This window comes from Engraulis encrasicolus, chromosome 9 (genome assembly GCF_034702125.1).
Source record: "Engraulis encrasicolus isolate BLACKSEA-1 chromosome 9, IST_EnEncr_1.0, whole genome shotgun sequence".
NCBI classification, from domain to species: domain Eukaryota; kingdom Metazoa; phylum Chordata; class Actinopteri; order Clupeiformes; family Engraulidae; genus Engraulis; species Engraulis encrasicolus.
In genome coordinates this window covers 29,826,222-29,841,221 of record NC_085865.1, presented here as the reverse complement: position 1 = coordinate 29,841,221, position 15,000 = coordinate 29,826,222, and the positions used below count along the sequence as shown (strand labels likewise).

At 49.0% G+C, this 15,000-nt stretch overlaps 1 protein-coding gene across 1 annotated transcript in view; it reads left to right on the top strand.

The window, feature by feature from the left end:
* The window catches only part of odad2 (outer dynein arm docking complex subunit 2), a 139,651-nt gene that overhangs the window by 70,681 nt on the left and 53,970 nt on the right, over positions 1-15,000 (top strand). The window contains exon 16 of the mRNA XM_063206901.1: positions 8,323-8,565. Within this exon, the coding sequence (XP_063062971.1) occupies positions 8,323-8,565 (243 nt within the window). The remainder of the gene's footprint in view (positions 1-8,322; positions 8,566-15,000) is intronic.

Below are 15,000 nucleotides of genomic sequence, written 5' to 3'. Positions count from 1 at the left end.
TGTGTGTCTGTGTGTGTGTCTCTTGGTCTGTGTGTTTATACTGTATGTGTGTGTGTTCGGTTCGGGCTGGTGTGTGTTCGCCGATGGGCACGTCATGCGAGCGCACTAGTGAGGGGGAACGGGAGAGAGGATGTGCAATCACATGTGCTGCTTTCTTTTCTCCCGTTACGTCCACACGCCCCACCACACCGCACAGCGCAGCACCCCGATCCCACCGCGTCCCCCCCCCCCCCCCCACTGTTTTTACGAGACGTCTCATTTGTTCGCATGCGAGACTCACTTTTTCCACTCGTCTCTGCGCTGTCATACCCCATCTCTCCATCTCTCCGGCACGGGCGGCCTGAGGAAAGTGATCATTTGACTTTTTAGAAAGTGAAAAACAGAGTGCCCCCCCCCCCCCCCCTCCCCCTCTCCCCAAAACTTGCCTGTCTGCGCAGTCTGATGTCTTTTATTGCGACTGTTTGCAGGATACGGCTCGGGGCCTGGCTTTTTTAAACCCTGCTCCGCTAACAAAGGGTCTCGAGATGTGTTGATTTTATGGACGCTCCAGTAATGTGTTAGGCACAGCCATTTCCCCATTAGTGCTCAACATGTGTCAGACGCACGAGCGTGCGTGTGTGTGTGTGTGTGTGTGTGTGTGTGTGTGTGTGTGTGTGTGTGTGTGTGTGTGTGTGTGTGTGTGTGTGTGTGTGTGTGTGTGTGTGTAGTGTGTATAGTGTGTGTAGTGTGCATTTATGTAATTTGTTTTCAGGATGTGTATGTACGCACGCGCGTGTGTGTGTACTGTAAGTGTAAAGCGCCTGTTCTTTAATGGTCTAGAGTGTAAGCTGACAGCCTCTTAAATCGTCCCTCATTCATGCCATGCGAGCGATGACGGTCCTGCGTCGGCCACATGTGGCACTCTGGTGACATTTTAGGGACGCGCTCCTTGCCGCGCGGCATGCAATGCCTAAAGACATTTTTCGTTTTCTTTTTTTCTTTCTGTCTTTTTCTTTGGTTCCCTCTTTTTTTATTGGCGGTTTGTAGTTTGGTCATTTTCCCCCCATAAATAATTACGGCACTGGAGAACGTGACCTGGCAGCCGCGCGCTGTCACACAGAGCTCGCTCCCATAACAGCGTGATTTAGGAGTGCTCGCTCGCTCTCTCTCTCTCCCTCCCTACGGTACAAAGGCAGGAGGCATACCAAAAACAAGGCTTTTACACCGGCTTTATTTTATCCAAACAGGTAAACCTGCTTATAAATAAACGCACTTGATGTTATTTATCTCTTCTTGTCTGTCTCAGGCACGAGCCAGCAGCCTGATAAAAAGCTGCGCTCTTTACACCTATTTGGAGAGATCGCTAGGCTTGATCGATTAAGATGGCTGGAAGCAGTGTGCAGATGCATCTGGTCTTGAGGCAACAGAGGAATAGAGTTTGAGGTGGAACAAACCGAGAAAAACTTACACTATCAGTCCCTCCACTCGCCTCCTTACAAAAAATGAAAAAAAGAACAGTAGCGCTAAGTTTGTCAGACCTGACAGTCTCATCCTAGATTTAGATCAATTTAGAGGCCTTTTAGAGTAGGATGTATTTTCCACTTCCAAAATGCAAGACATGCTGCTAGTGCTTTGAAATCTAAACGATTTGGGAAGACGTTAAGGTTACTGTATTGTTGCTAAGTTACACATAGACTTGTTCCATCTTTTACTGTTGATATTCAAACCTCAGCTGTCCTGACTCATTGTTGTTAAGCAACGACCCATTGCGGTAAAAAGACACGTTCCATAAAGTTGAATAGATTTTAACTTTGAACGCCTCACTTAAATTTTTTTTTTTTTAGAATACTCTGTGTTTTTGAACAGCCTCGCTAAGGTCAAACCACTTGTCAGTCGCGTCATTCCATAACAAAACAGTTGAATTCGACAGCCTGGCAGAGACAAAAAAAGCACCAGTCTGAAAAGGCCTTTACGTGTTCTCCAGTGGAAGCAAGAGCTATTTGCCATTTTCAGTTCAGGGGAGAAAAAAAACCCAAACAGGCCCATTAACCAGATATGTTAGAGCTACACCAATAAACATTATACAGCCATGTTACATTCCCATAAAAAAGGTAGACTTTCTAACTGCCGAGGTGCTGGGAGGTGTCAGTGGGATCGTTTATGCACAGTAATGGCTTGTGAAGTGGTGGGTACGCAACTTGAGTTCAACACACATAAACAGCCGTGTTACACACAGACGCACAGACTAAAACAATTGCTCTTTCTCTCCTTTTTTTTCTTGTCTGACGTGAATACACAACTATACACACACACACCGCACACATATGGACATAAACCCAAGACAAACAAAACACCTTATAGGTTTTTCTTGACTCTGGCTGGAGTTTTATGTAGAATTTGCTTCTTTATGAAGGCCTGTCAGTGTCCTAGCCTCCAAACAAAATTACACACTTGCCATAACAACACACACACACACACACACACACACACACACACACACACACACACACACACACACACACACACACACACACACACACACACACACACACACACACACACACACACACACACACACACACACACAGACTGCTGCCACCTTTTTGGGGGAAAACAGTCCCCGTCTCAACCACATTCAGGTGTCCACTCAAAGCATTTAGCCATTTAGCCACTTTTATATGGGAAACACTCATTCAAACACACACACACTCACACACACACACACACACACACACACACACACACACACACACACACACACACACACACACACACACACACACACACACACACACCCCTGCTGCCTCTCATTCTCCCAAAAACAACGCAGACACACAGACATGCACGCACACACACACACACACACACACACACACACACACACACACACACACACACACACACACACACACATACACACACACACACACACACACACACACACACACACACACACACACACACACACACACACACACACACACACTTGCATCCCTGCAGCCTCTCACTCAGTCTCCCAAAAACAACACACTTGCACCAAGCTCCCCCCTTCCCTGCGCTACCCTCCTCCTCCTCCACCCCCATCACCACCATCACCCACCCCGTCCTGCGGGCTCGGTGCCCAGGCAGGCTGCCCTGTTCAGGAGGCCCAACCTGGCACAGGTGCGGAAACACATTAAAGCACTCTGGCTGTGGGCACCAGCGTACCGCCGTCCAGCCCTGCTGCTACACCGTTATTGCCTCGCCTTGCCTCTACCGTTGCACCGGCCCGTCTAATGACTCATAACTCCGTTGCCACGCAGAGACGCAATAACAATAATCATCCTCATCATCATCATCATCATCATCATCATGGCCTGTAGAAAATAATGACCATGATAACAATAATTCCTATAATCGTTGTATGCTCGGTGCAGTGCAGTGCAAAGCAATGTAATGCATTGCACACCACGCTCAGAGACACTTCATTTGAGGGCTTTTGACGCCCCTGCTGGACGCATGGACGTGGTGGGGCCCCTTTTGTGGTCATTACGGCCTAGACGGGACGTGAGCGACCACTCAGGAATTCCGGAGTGAGGACGAGGCCAAGAGGCAATTGAAACGAGTGGGTGAGCGAATGAGCGTGAATGAGGGAGATCCAGTCCAGACATACGGTTACAGCACAGAGCCACCACAGCTACAAGGCTGTCTGGTCCCGCTTCCCTGGCCAGCGTTTGGGCCTGCCGTCGTGCTGGGCTGGGCTGGGTTGGGCTGGGCTGGAGTAAGCTGGACTGGGCTCTGCTCTGTGGGTTCCCCAGTCCGTGCTTCTCCGGTCTGTGGTCCCTTACTTGCTGGGTGTGAAGGCGAAGGGAAACAGCCCCGGCCTTGGCCGGCCCCGGGAGGAAGCCAGCAGGATGCCCCAGCCGCATGTACAGTACCGTTAATGCGCACTAAAACGCTGTGAGAGGGAACCTGGATTTTTTTTTCTTTTCTTTCATTTTTTGGACGACTTGGCCCGTGCTTTTTGAACAACACATAAAAACGTCAAGGTCAGATACGTACACCGGAATGGAATGACCAAGCCATTAGCGTCAGGGAGAAATGAGTGCTAGCGAGAGAGCTATGGCAGGCTGTCTCTCTCTCTCTTTCTCTGGCTTTTCTCTCCTCCTTCCTTTTCCTCCTCCTCTCTCTCTCTCATTCTTTCTCTCTCTCTTTCCCCCTCTTACTTTCTCTCATTCACCCGTTTTCCCCCAGCTTATTCTGTCGGCCTCAGGGTGTGCTCTTGCTTCAGAATCAATCACTCACCACTCCACGAATCAGGAGCCAAATCATTTTTGAGCATATTTTACAGCAGCAATGAAAAGCACTGTTTTTTTCTTTCTCTTTTCTTTTTTTTCTGTCTCCTTCTCTCTCTCTTTTTCTTCCGCAAATTCTTGTTTTTTTTTTTCTTTCTGACCAAAAACTACATGAACAGTTTGGACAAGCCCTGTGGCCTGCTGCAGACAGTACGCTTTTGTGTGTGTGTGTGTCTGTGTCTGTGTGAACGTATATACTGTATGTGTGTTCGTTGCCGTGAGTGTGTGTGTGTGTGTGTGTGCGTGCGTGCGTGCATGCATGTGTGTGCACGCGTCTGTGTGTGTATGTGCGTACGCCCACACGAGTCCACACCTCACCAGTTCCGTTTTGGGAGACCTCCGCCACAGCAGCAGCAGCAGCAGCAGCAGCGGTATCGGGCCCCTGAAGCATGTGGGAGCCATTTGCCTGATTAATGATGCATCAGAATGAGAAATGATTGATGGTGAAAAATACAATTATGTTCATAAGTTAAGAGTGTTTACACAAGGCCTGTGCATTGCTTAAACACCCCGCAATGGAGGTCTCCCTTCACTGCACTTCAGCTGTCTGTGTGAAGTGTCTTTTGTATAACCGTCTGTCTGTCTGTCTGTCTGTCTGTTCATCCGTCCGTCTGTCTTCTGGCTCTTTCTTACATCAATTTTCTCTGTGGTGCTTCAACCACTGCACTGTACTGTCTCTGGCCTAACCTGCTGGCACGTTGACGACAATATTTCTTTCAATCTCTCTCTCTCTCTCTCTCTCTCTCTCTCTCTCTCTCTCTCTCTCTCTCTGTCCTTTTTTCTCTTCCTCCCGGCATGTTTTCTGTGCTTTCATTGTGTGCCACTGAGCGATGCCAAGACAAACCGTTAGGCTGTTCGTTGTTGCTCACTCTCTCACAGACAGGGGTAAATTTATGCCAGCGCTTGCTGATATCTGGCTCATTTCGCGAGAGCCACTGCGAGAGTCGTTTTTTGGGCCCGTGGCTGGACCCTTGGACGGGAAGCAATCAGCCATCGGGCTGGGGCGGTACTGGGACGGGACTGGCTGGCTGGCTGGGATTGTCTCTCCCCGTGAACTCTGGCCTGCCTGAGGTCAACCTTCCCCAAAGTCCATAGGCAATTATGGGCTCTGAGAGCCTTCCCCTTCACTGGCCAGTCAGTGATGAGCAAACCATAATTGCAGCTGTTCCTAAGACCTTCTCTTCCGCTATTCTCTCCTGCCTGGTAGTCCTTTTGTGTGAGTTTGTGTAGTGTGTGTGTGTATATGTATGTGTGTGTGTGTGTGTGTGTGTGTGTGTGTGTGTGTGTGTGTGTGTGTGTGTGTGTGTGTGTGTGTGTGTGTGTGTGTGTGTGTGTGTGTGTGTGTGTGTGTATGCATGCGTGTTTGTGTGCATGCAAATGTAGCGTGTATGTGTGTGTGGCAGTGGCTACCCAGAACGGGCCTCGTAACATGTTCATGATCCGGGTGATGGAAAAGTTCTCCCTGGTATTGACCTAAAATCTGGTGTACAGTAGTACAAGTAGAACTGAACATTCCTTGCTGCCGTGTGCCTCTGTAAATGGGTTTAAATGAGTTTGTGGTTGAACTTCAGCGTGAATGCATGTCTATGTGTGCCGTCTGTTTACGCCATTGTGTGTGTGTGTGTGTGTGTGTGTGTGTGTGTGTGTGTGTGTGTGTGTGTGTGTGTGTGTGTGTGTGTGTGTGTGTGTGTGTGTGTGTGTGTGTGTGTGTGTGTGTGTGTGTGTGTGAGAGTGTGTGTGTGTGTGTGTGTGTGTGTGTGTGTGTTTGGGAAGAGCAGGGTTACCCTGCTTCAGGGTGCAGTGAGCTGCAGTGAGGGGAGAGGAGTGGAGAGTAGGGGAGAGGAGAGGAGCCAGAGGGGGCTGCCTGGCCGCATGTAAGCGAGCAGGGCTTCCCAAGCGCAGGCAGGCCTGTGTTACTGTAGCAGATGTCTGTTAAACGGATGGAGCAACTCCATCCATCATATCCGCAGCAGACAGAAGCGCTTCTGTGCTGCGGCCTGCACAGACCCTCCATTTCATCCCAGCAACCAACCGCCCCCTTACCCCTTCACATACACACACACACACACACACACACACACACACACACACACACACACACACACACACACACACACACACACACACACACACACACACACACACACAGTGCAGGCACACACCCTCCACTTGTGTGAAGCCCACCGTTTCGTTTCAAGGGGCCACACCATGTTATGCTTCCCTCTGCCCATTGTAATTACGTGTGCTGGGATTGGCTCAACAAAAATAGACACCGCTCGCAGTCCATTTATCAAATGTAACGCGTGCAATTACAGCATAATTCTAGCGCTGGGCCGTGCAGATAACACTGTAGCCGTGGTGCGTGGGACTCATTGTGTTTTTCGCATGTTGTTTCTGTTGTTTCTTTTTTTCTCCCTCTCTCTCTCTCTTTCTCGTTTCTCGAGTCTTTTCTCTTTTCTCTTTTTCTCCTTCTTTTTCCCACTGCACTTCTCTCTGGCAGCCACTCTCTTCATTACCACTCCACTTGCGAGAGAACTTCTTATGGACCCTGACCAAAACCAAATGACCTTGGACACTCGCAACAATAGCCTCCGCACAGCCCCGGCCGCTGCCAGCGACCGTAACTGTGAATAAAAACAGTCGTATAACTTAGCCGTACATCAGAGGTTCGCCGCGGCTCCGCGAGACCACATTATATCCCTTTTAAAATGTTTACAGTAGTGGACCACTGGAGGAGACTGGCCAGAGTGGAGCCAAGCAAGGGAGTCCAAGGGGCCAAGCCGCAGCGGATGTAGGGCCACAGGGAGCAACACACGCACGGGGGAGCAGAGATGCACCGGACAGGGCAGAAGGCCACTTGTCTTGCCTTGGCTGCCTGGGAAAGAAGGTCGCTAGGCAGGCTGGTGGCCAGCACAGTGGCGGCACGCACCTGATTTATACCCTCCAGCAAAGGGGAGACCTCCACTGCATCGATCACTGAGCACTTAAGTACAGGGTTCCAGCCATTTAACCCAGGGCCTTCTGTCTGGCACCAGGCGCTTTTTTTAGCCAAAGCCGGTCACGAAAGACTGCCGGGCGTGATGAGGTCATCCAGTTTTGCCAGGGCCACGCCACACTGTAGTACGGACACCGACAAAAGAAGTGAACAAAAATAAATCGAAAAGAAAAAAGTCACAAAGAGAAGCACGAGTAGAAAGTCAAGCAGCCAGCCCTCAAAGTCTCACCCAGGAACCTCGAGCCTCGTGACTGAACTCTGACAGCAGATGGACGAGATGTTTATGGCTTCGACCCAGCATAACCTCTATGAAGTTCAGGGTGGACGTCAATCAGAACACGAGCGCGTTGTGACATTTAATAGATGCGAGCGAAAGCGTAAAGGGCCATATAGGCCATGCGATGGAAATGGTTCATGTCTGCGTCTGTCCAAAGTCATATAAAGAGGATTAGGAGGGTGATGTCATTAGACAAGCACGCCGTGACACTCCAGGGAGTTGAGAGCCTATCTCACCCTGGCCGTACCTCAGACTCAGATAACCAGCAGATAGATTGGGGGCAAGACGGCAAGGTGGAGATGGATTGAAAAAGCTGACCTTCACCGTGGAATGCCTTGTTTTATTTATTCTTATTTTGGCATTTTAATTTAGACTGATGATTTTCTATTTTTGTTGGCGCAACGTGTACGCATGCTTTTCTGTTTCAGACGCTTTTTGTCTGTCAGTGCAAAGGAGTCTCATTCGCCATGTCTGGAATCCCTCCAGTATGATACCTGGTGTTTTTGAAGCATCGCTGACACCCCTGTCCTCCCCTTCGCTCCACTTGTCCTTTTTCAGGCTCCTTCTGTTTGCCTTTTCTCCTCCTCCATTTCGAGTGCCTCTGTTTTACCTTCCATCTCTGTCTCTCTCTGTATACATGTTCGCAACCATGCTGAAACTTCCCCTTCTTTTCAACACCTTAATCTTGTTATTTTCGATGTTCTTTGACCTTTGCTATCTGTTTCCTCTTGTTGCAGGTTCAAGGAGTACAAGGCCCTGGAAATCCTGGTGGGACTGCTGACCAACCAGCCGGAAGAGGTGCTGGTGAACGTGGTGGGCGCGCTGGGGGAGTGTGCCCAGCAGCCTGCCAACCGCACCACCATCCGCAAGAGCAACGGCATCCCGCCCCTCGTCAACCTCCTGACGGGCACCAACCAGGCGCTGCTTGTGAACGTGACCCGCGCCGTGGGGGCCTGCGCCACCGAGCAAGAGAACATGGCGTGAGTCTCATTGCCGTCATCATTATCATCATCCTGACTGTAACCATTGTGAAATGCATATATTGTATCATACACCAACATAAGAATAAATCCACTGACATGGCAACCCAACATTATCACATGGCAACCTAACATGGCAAGTTTTATAATCCATCATCATCATCATGACTGTCACCATTATAGAATTTGTATCATACACATAACATAAGATCAGTACACTGTCCTCCATTCTTTGCACAGCAGACTGTATTGCCTGTTGTTGTTACTTGTTGTAGCCTATTAATGTTGAGAAAATCTGCATGTGATTTGTGTTATTTCTGGTCTTTAAGGATTTATTCAGGGTAATTAATGTCAGTGAAGTATTTCTGTATTGGCTGAAAGTTATCCACCAAATGCATTAACGACGAGGGCTCTCCCTACTTTGCAACCAAGGCAGACACAGAAAGCAGTTACCCTAAGTGTCTTCGGGAAAGTTAGCTGGCTGAAGCAATGGCCTTTAAAATACATATATACACACACTTGACCTTAACTTTACTGTAATTAAAGTGAAGCACATGAATTGTCTATACACAGGCATGACTATCCAATATAAAAATATCCAGAAAACGATGTAGACTACGACTGGATTCTCTATCGGAACCTCTATCAACTGTCTCTGATACAACCTTTGGGTGGTAGTACGGATGATTGCTTTTTCTATTCGGAGTGAAGATGTAGGTTTTTAGGCGAAAATTTATGAAATACTACTTAACAACTTTGTTTGGACAGTCTATCGTCCAATGTAAGACTATTGCTCACAGCTGAGTTAGTCTGTGGTAAGATGGCGGCGCTGCATTCTCGTTTATGCCTAGTGTTTAGAACAGGTGCTGTTTACTCTACGTCTAGTTTACTCTAGGTCTGTGATTACATCAACATAAGAATCAATACACTGACATTGTCACACGTCAATATAACATGACGTAAGTTACATCATCATTCTCATTATCATTATAAATCACCATTGTCATCATCATTGTCGTCGTCGGCATCGTCATCATCACCATCATCATCACTGCATTCACAATAGGTATCACCATTATGGTGCCTCTAAAACATGTAAAAAAAATTCAGAACATTTCATGATTTCCCCCCTGTACATTCAGTCTAACAAATTCTCAATTCACCTCACCCTAAGGTATTGTTGCACCAGCATAATTGTCGTCTAAAATATACAGCATTCCATTGCATCGAGTCCTCACAACAGTGCCATCAAAATAGCCGTCTGAAAAGAAAGCTGAGTTGCATTTGCGAGTGCTCTGGCCTCAGCGGCACACATAATAGCAGCACATTGTCCTCAGGCCTACAATAATGGTAACCCGCCACGATACCCACGGGAACACTGTTAATGGTCACAGGTTAGGACCTCGGCAGCGGCACAGCAGTTGCTATTTTAGCTGTGTGGGCCGCATGGAATACGGATCGCCGTCCTTTTCACAAGACTATGCTTAATTACGCTCCCCATTGCCACACCGCCTAGGCCAGCCAGCCAGCCAAGACCAAGCCTCTGAGGGCCAATGGCTGGCTGCTGGATGCTGGAGCTGAGTCCTGTGAGTGCCTTGCGGCCCGCTGCCTCCTGCACCTCCAGTGTCAACACTGACAGGCTATTCGCAGCCCTGCCCACTCAGTTGAGTGACTCTACCAGCTGAGATTGGGGCACCGCTGTGGCAAAAGAGGGAAGCCATTTTGTTCTTTCCCTTGTCTCTGATTGCAGCGGTTGTACCAAGTACTAAGCATGACTAATGTGCCCTAGGGTCAGGCGAAAGATAGGACACTTGGATACACCATGCGGTCTCACAAAGGACCATGCGGGGCATCCATCACCAACTGCAGCGGGCGTCCTTGTCAGGAGGGCCTGTGGTGAGAAAGCTGGGATGCTCACACTCCCACACGCATGGCTGCCTGCTCCTGGAAAACTCAGTGTGTCATAGCGGCCTGCCTTGGTTACCCATCCACAGGGGGTAGTTAGCGCCTAAACGCAGCACGAATTTCCCAACAGTCCGTGCTGCCCTTGTCACCAAATGTGGTTAGCCAACTGCCATTCCTAGCACTCGACGTGGCTGTGCCACTGGAGAAGGCAGTGGCGTGGCGGTGGCGGTGACGGTGGTGACAGTTATCTCTTGGACAGGCGTATGGGAGAAAAACAGTAGCTAAGCCATGCTGTGAGCTTCCCAGGACGCAGCTAAGTCGGCTGGGCTGACCAGACTAGAGCAGACCAGATCAGGCTGGAAGTGACAGCCAGGCAGCAGTCAGTCTAGGGTCCGGTTTTCCCTGGGTGAGCTGCATTTACAATAGAAACACTGAAAGATGATGTGGGCCCAGGACACGGCTAGTGGGTTTTGGGGCCTTGGGTTGTGCAGGTGGAGCTGGAGCTCCGGTAGCCAAGCTGTGGTGGAGGACACGGAGATTCATGTGAAAAATCCAGGGCTTGGTTCTGCGAAGGCATCCGCACAGCCCTGCGGGACCCGAACAAACGAATGAAAGCTGTGTCCTTCTATAGCTTTTCCTGTGTACGCTGCTGAGTTTGTGCGGCGCTCGACACGGCCCGCCATCTGAATCTTATTGCTTTTACAAGGCTGTTATAGACTCCCAGCCCCTTCTTAATTAACACTGGACTCAAATAAAGGGCTCGGCATTCAAAACGTGCCGCTCTAGCCAGCCGCGAGTGACATTGTATGAAAGAATAATATATTTATGGATCTGCCGAACCACAGTCGTGCCATAAAAGAAGAGAAACGTCTTGTTTTGAAGTCAGATGGGAGTCAAAAAAGATCACGGGGGAAAAAAAGGAGAGAGGGGAAGGTTGTTCTTACAGTGTGTTCCGTAACAGGCCTAGTGGTTCAGTGGGCCTTGCTGCCTTATAACAGGCATACAGTATGCATCTATGTCTCTCCCTCCCGCTGAACCATGTTATTCATGTTCTCCCAGGGTTTAAATTTAGAATTTGTCCTGTTGCTTTTTCTCTTTCCGTCTTCCACACGTTTGCACTTAGTTGTGGACAGAGACTCTTTATCCCACCCCCTCCCCAACACCCCCACTCCACTGGCATTTTTCGATGTCTTGTGGCGATGGCTTATTTCGAGAGCAGCTCACAGTAGTTTGCTGAGCAATTAGCATAGCTCACATTTGATTGTTTCCTGCCCCAAACCATTCTGGCCAGGGATTTTCCTTTTTTCTTCTATTTTTTCCCCTCTCTCTCTCTCTCTCTCGTTCTCTCTCCGAGATTAAGCAAGCTGGTGGAAAGAGACCTAATGCAGACGCTACAGGCTGTTGCGCTTGGATCACACATGCTCACACTGCTCTGGCTCTGGTGTGCGCTGGAGTCATTGTACATGGCAGCGGTATCTGCTGCTAGCGTGATGCTGAGCAGCAACACTGCTCTCTTCCGGAAAGGGGTTTTCCCCCAAGCCCTTATCAGGGCAGTGTGCTGACATGACCTCCTTGGAGGCAGAACAAATGTGCTCTTAAATAACTTTGTCAACATCTGGAGCTGAGATACAGCTATCTGTTTACAGCGACCGACATAGCCTGTGTTGTAGACTGTCATGTTTTATTGTGAGTGCTGTCTGTGTCTAGTTAGGCCCCTAGAGGCCGAGAGAGAGAGCCTCTGGAGCTTCCTCTAAAGGATTGGCAGACAACACCGGCTGTAAGAAATCTCTTTGATGCACTACTACAGCATCACTAAGATTATATTCTCAAACTGACTATAATAGCTACACACTTAAAAAAAAAAGATATGGTCAGATCAGAACAGGTACAGTTTTAGCAGCACAGCTGGAAGAGACTGCCAGAAAGACAGACAGACACTGCCTGACCTACTGTATTACTTACTTTGATCCTGGATCAAGTTTAGGTGAAGGCTCCAAGGAAAAGCATAGATTACAAAATCTAGAATGAAAAAAAGCGGGAGTTGTAAAACATCTAACATGACTCAGTTTGAAACAAAAAAATGAATTTGTTTAAAAAATTGAAGCCTTTTAAATGTTGTCACGGCCATGGTCCCTGAGAGTCAACGATATACCCCGCTTTGAACTGAAGAGCTGCAGGCCAGCTTGAATTGTAGTTCAGGTAGGGGGGATCAAGGAGAGGCATCTAATGTTTATGGCACTGCTCCCAATGTCGGGAGGAAACCAGCTAGTGCAGCTTGTAGCAGAGGAACACGAGTCTTGGGAAAACACAGCATTCCTGAGATCAGACTTGGTAGCCGTTCCACGCGGATCTGAAAGGAGCGTGTGCTGTACACATACAGCATACGTACTGCCTACCGGTGGCTCCCCGAGGAGCTGATCATCATTTTTCACTCACTTCCATCTGTCTTCCTATATCTCTCTGGCTCGTCTTGCTTTTCTCTCATTCCTTCGCTCTGTCTTGTCTCTCTCTTCCCCTCTGTCTTGCTATCTGTGTCTCTTTCCTTTTTCTTCACGGTACCTCCGAGTCCAGACATCCCTCACTCGTTCCCCTCCTGTCTCTCTTCGTTTTGTCATCTGTGAGGAACACCGTGTCGGTGACGGTGAGCATGCTAATGTCTGATAATGTAGTATAATGTAGGGTTGATCAGGATGACTTATAAGGCCCTCTGGTGTTCTGCTATAAGGCAGTGTTATGACAAGCGTTCAGGCTGATTTAGCGATCCGGCCAGAGGAAGATGATGGAGGGCTTTAGGGGGGAAGAGGTAGGGTTAGTTTTGGGAGGGGGAAGGTGGTCGCTTGGGGAGATGGACGGAGAGGAGACGGTCCCCAAAGGCCCCGGCCGGCGGAGATACCTTGATTAGGGAGTGTTTAAGCAATTACCAGGGCGCTGAATGCGGGCCTTGTTGCTGGAGGCACACATGGGAAACATGTTACATGGCCACCGCAGTATGTACACACACGCTCACACACACACACACACACACACACACACACACACACACACACACACACACACACACACACACACACACACACACACACACACACACACACACACACACACACACTCACACACTCACACACACACACACACACACTCTCTCTCTCTCTCTCTCTCTCTCTCTCTCAGACACACAAACACACAAACGCACATGCACATGTGTGTACATACTGTACTCACATACATACATATGTATATGTACACACATGGATAGGATTTACACTAATACACAGGCTGATGCACACATGGTGTACTTACTGTACGCTAATACAAAGATGTGCAGGGAGGGACGGACACACACACACACACACACACACACACACACACACACACACACACACACACACACACACACACACACACACACACACACACACACACACACACACACACACACACACACACAGGCACACACACACTTACAGGAAGACACTGTGTTCATATGCACAGACATACTGCATACACATATGAGCAGTCAGACAGACACACATACACACAAACAGACATACACAAGGTTATATACACAAGGTTATATACACGGCACAAGAGCTGTATGGAGCAGCTGTCTTCCACTCTCTTTCTCTCTCACTCTACTTCACTCCCTCTCCCTTTCTCTCTCTCTCTGTCTCTGGCTTGCTCTGTGACCGGCTGCCAGTACAGGCATGTACAGTAGTGTGCGCAGTGTAAAATATGACCAGTGCTTAGGCAAACTCCGCTCCGACGCTGTGAAATATAGGGCTGACCTGTCTAGCTGACTGTTTGATTTGGAAGAGAGCTCCTTTTCTGGTGTTGCTTTTACGCTTTTTTTACAGCACTCTATCCCTCTTTTTCTATATGCCCCTCTCGCTACCTCTCTCTCTCTCTCTCTCTCTCTCTCTCTCTCTCTCTCTCTCTCTCTCTCTCTCTCTCTCTCTCTCTCTCTCTCTCTCTCTCTCTCTCTCTCTCTCTCTCTCTCTCTCTCTCCTCTTGCTTCTATAGACAGGATGGAAGTACCACCAGTGAACAGTGTATGTTTGTCTCTGCCGGCCCCGTACCGTTTTCTATAAATACTAGCAAGGTTCGGGAGCACACTCGCCACACCAGGGTCCCCAAGGCCCCATGTCCGTGCCCACCGGAGCTTTTTCTGTTTTTTTGTTTATTTTTTTTCCTCTCTCTGGCCAAACGGTTGTCTTCCATCTCATTGGCCACCCGGCTGTGGATGGAGGCGTGGGATTGGCCTGGCAGGACGAACGAAGGGGGGAAGCCTCGCTGACTGACTGGCTCTTTCATCCCTTGCCCGGCCGAGACGCATGTGCTGCTTTCAGCGGGCACAGCAGGGGCATGGAGAGAGAGAGGGAGAGGGAGAGAGAGAGAGAGAGAGAGAGAGAGAGAGAGAGAGAGAGAGAGAGAGAGAGAGAGAGAGAGAGAGAGAGAGAGAGAGATGAATAGGGAGTGAAATCTGTGATGGGAAGAAGACAGCGAGAGAATGAGAGAGAGATGAAGATGAGT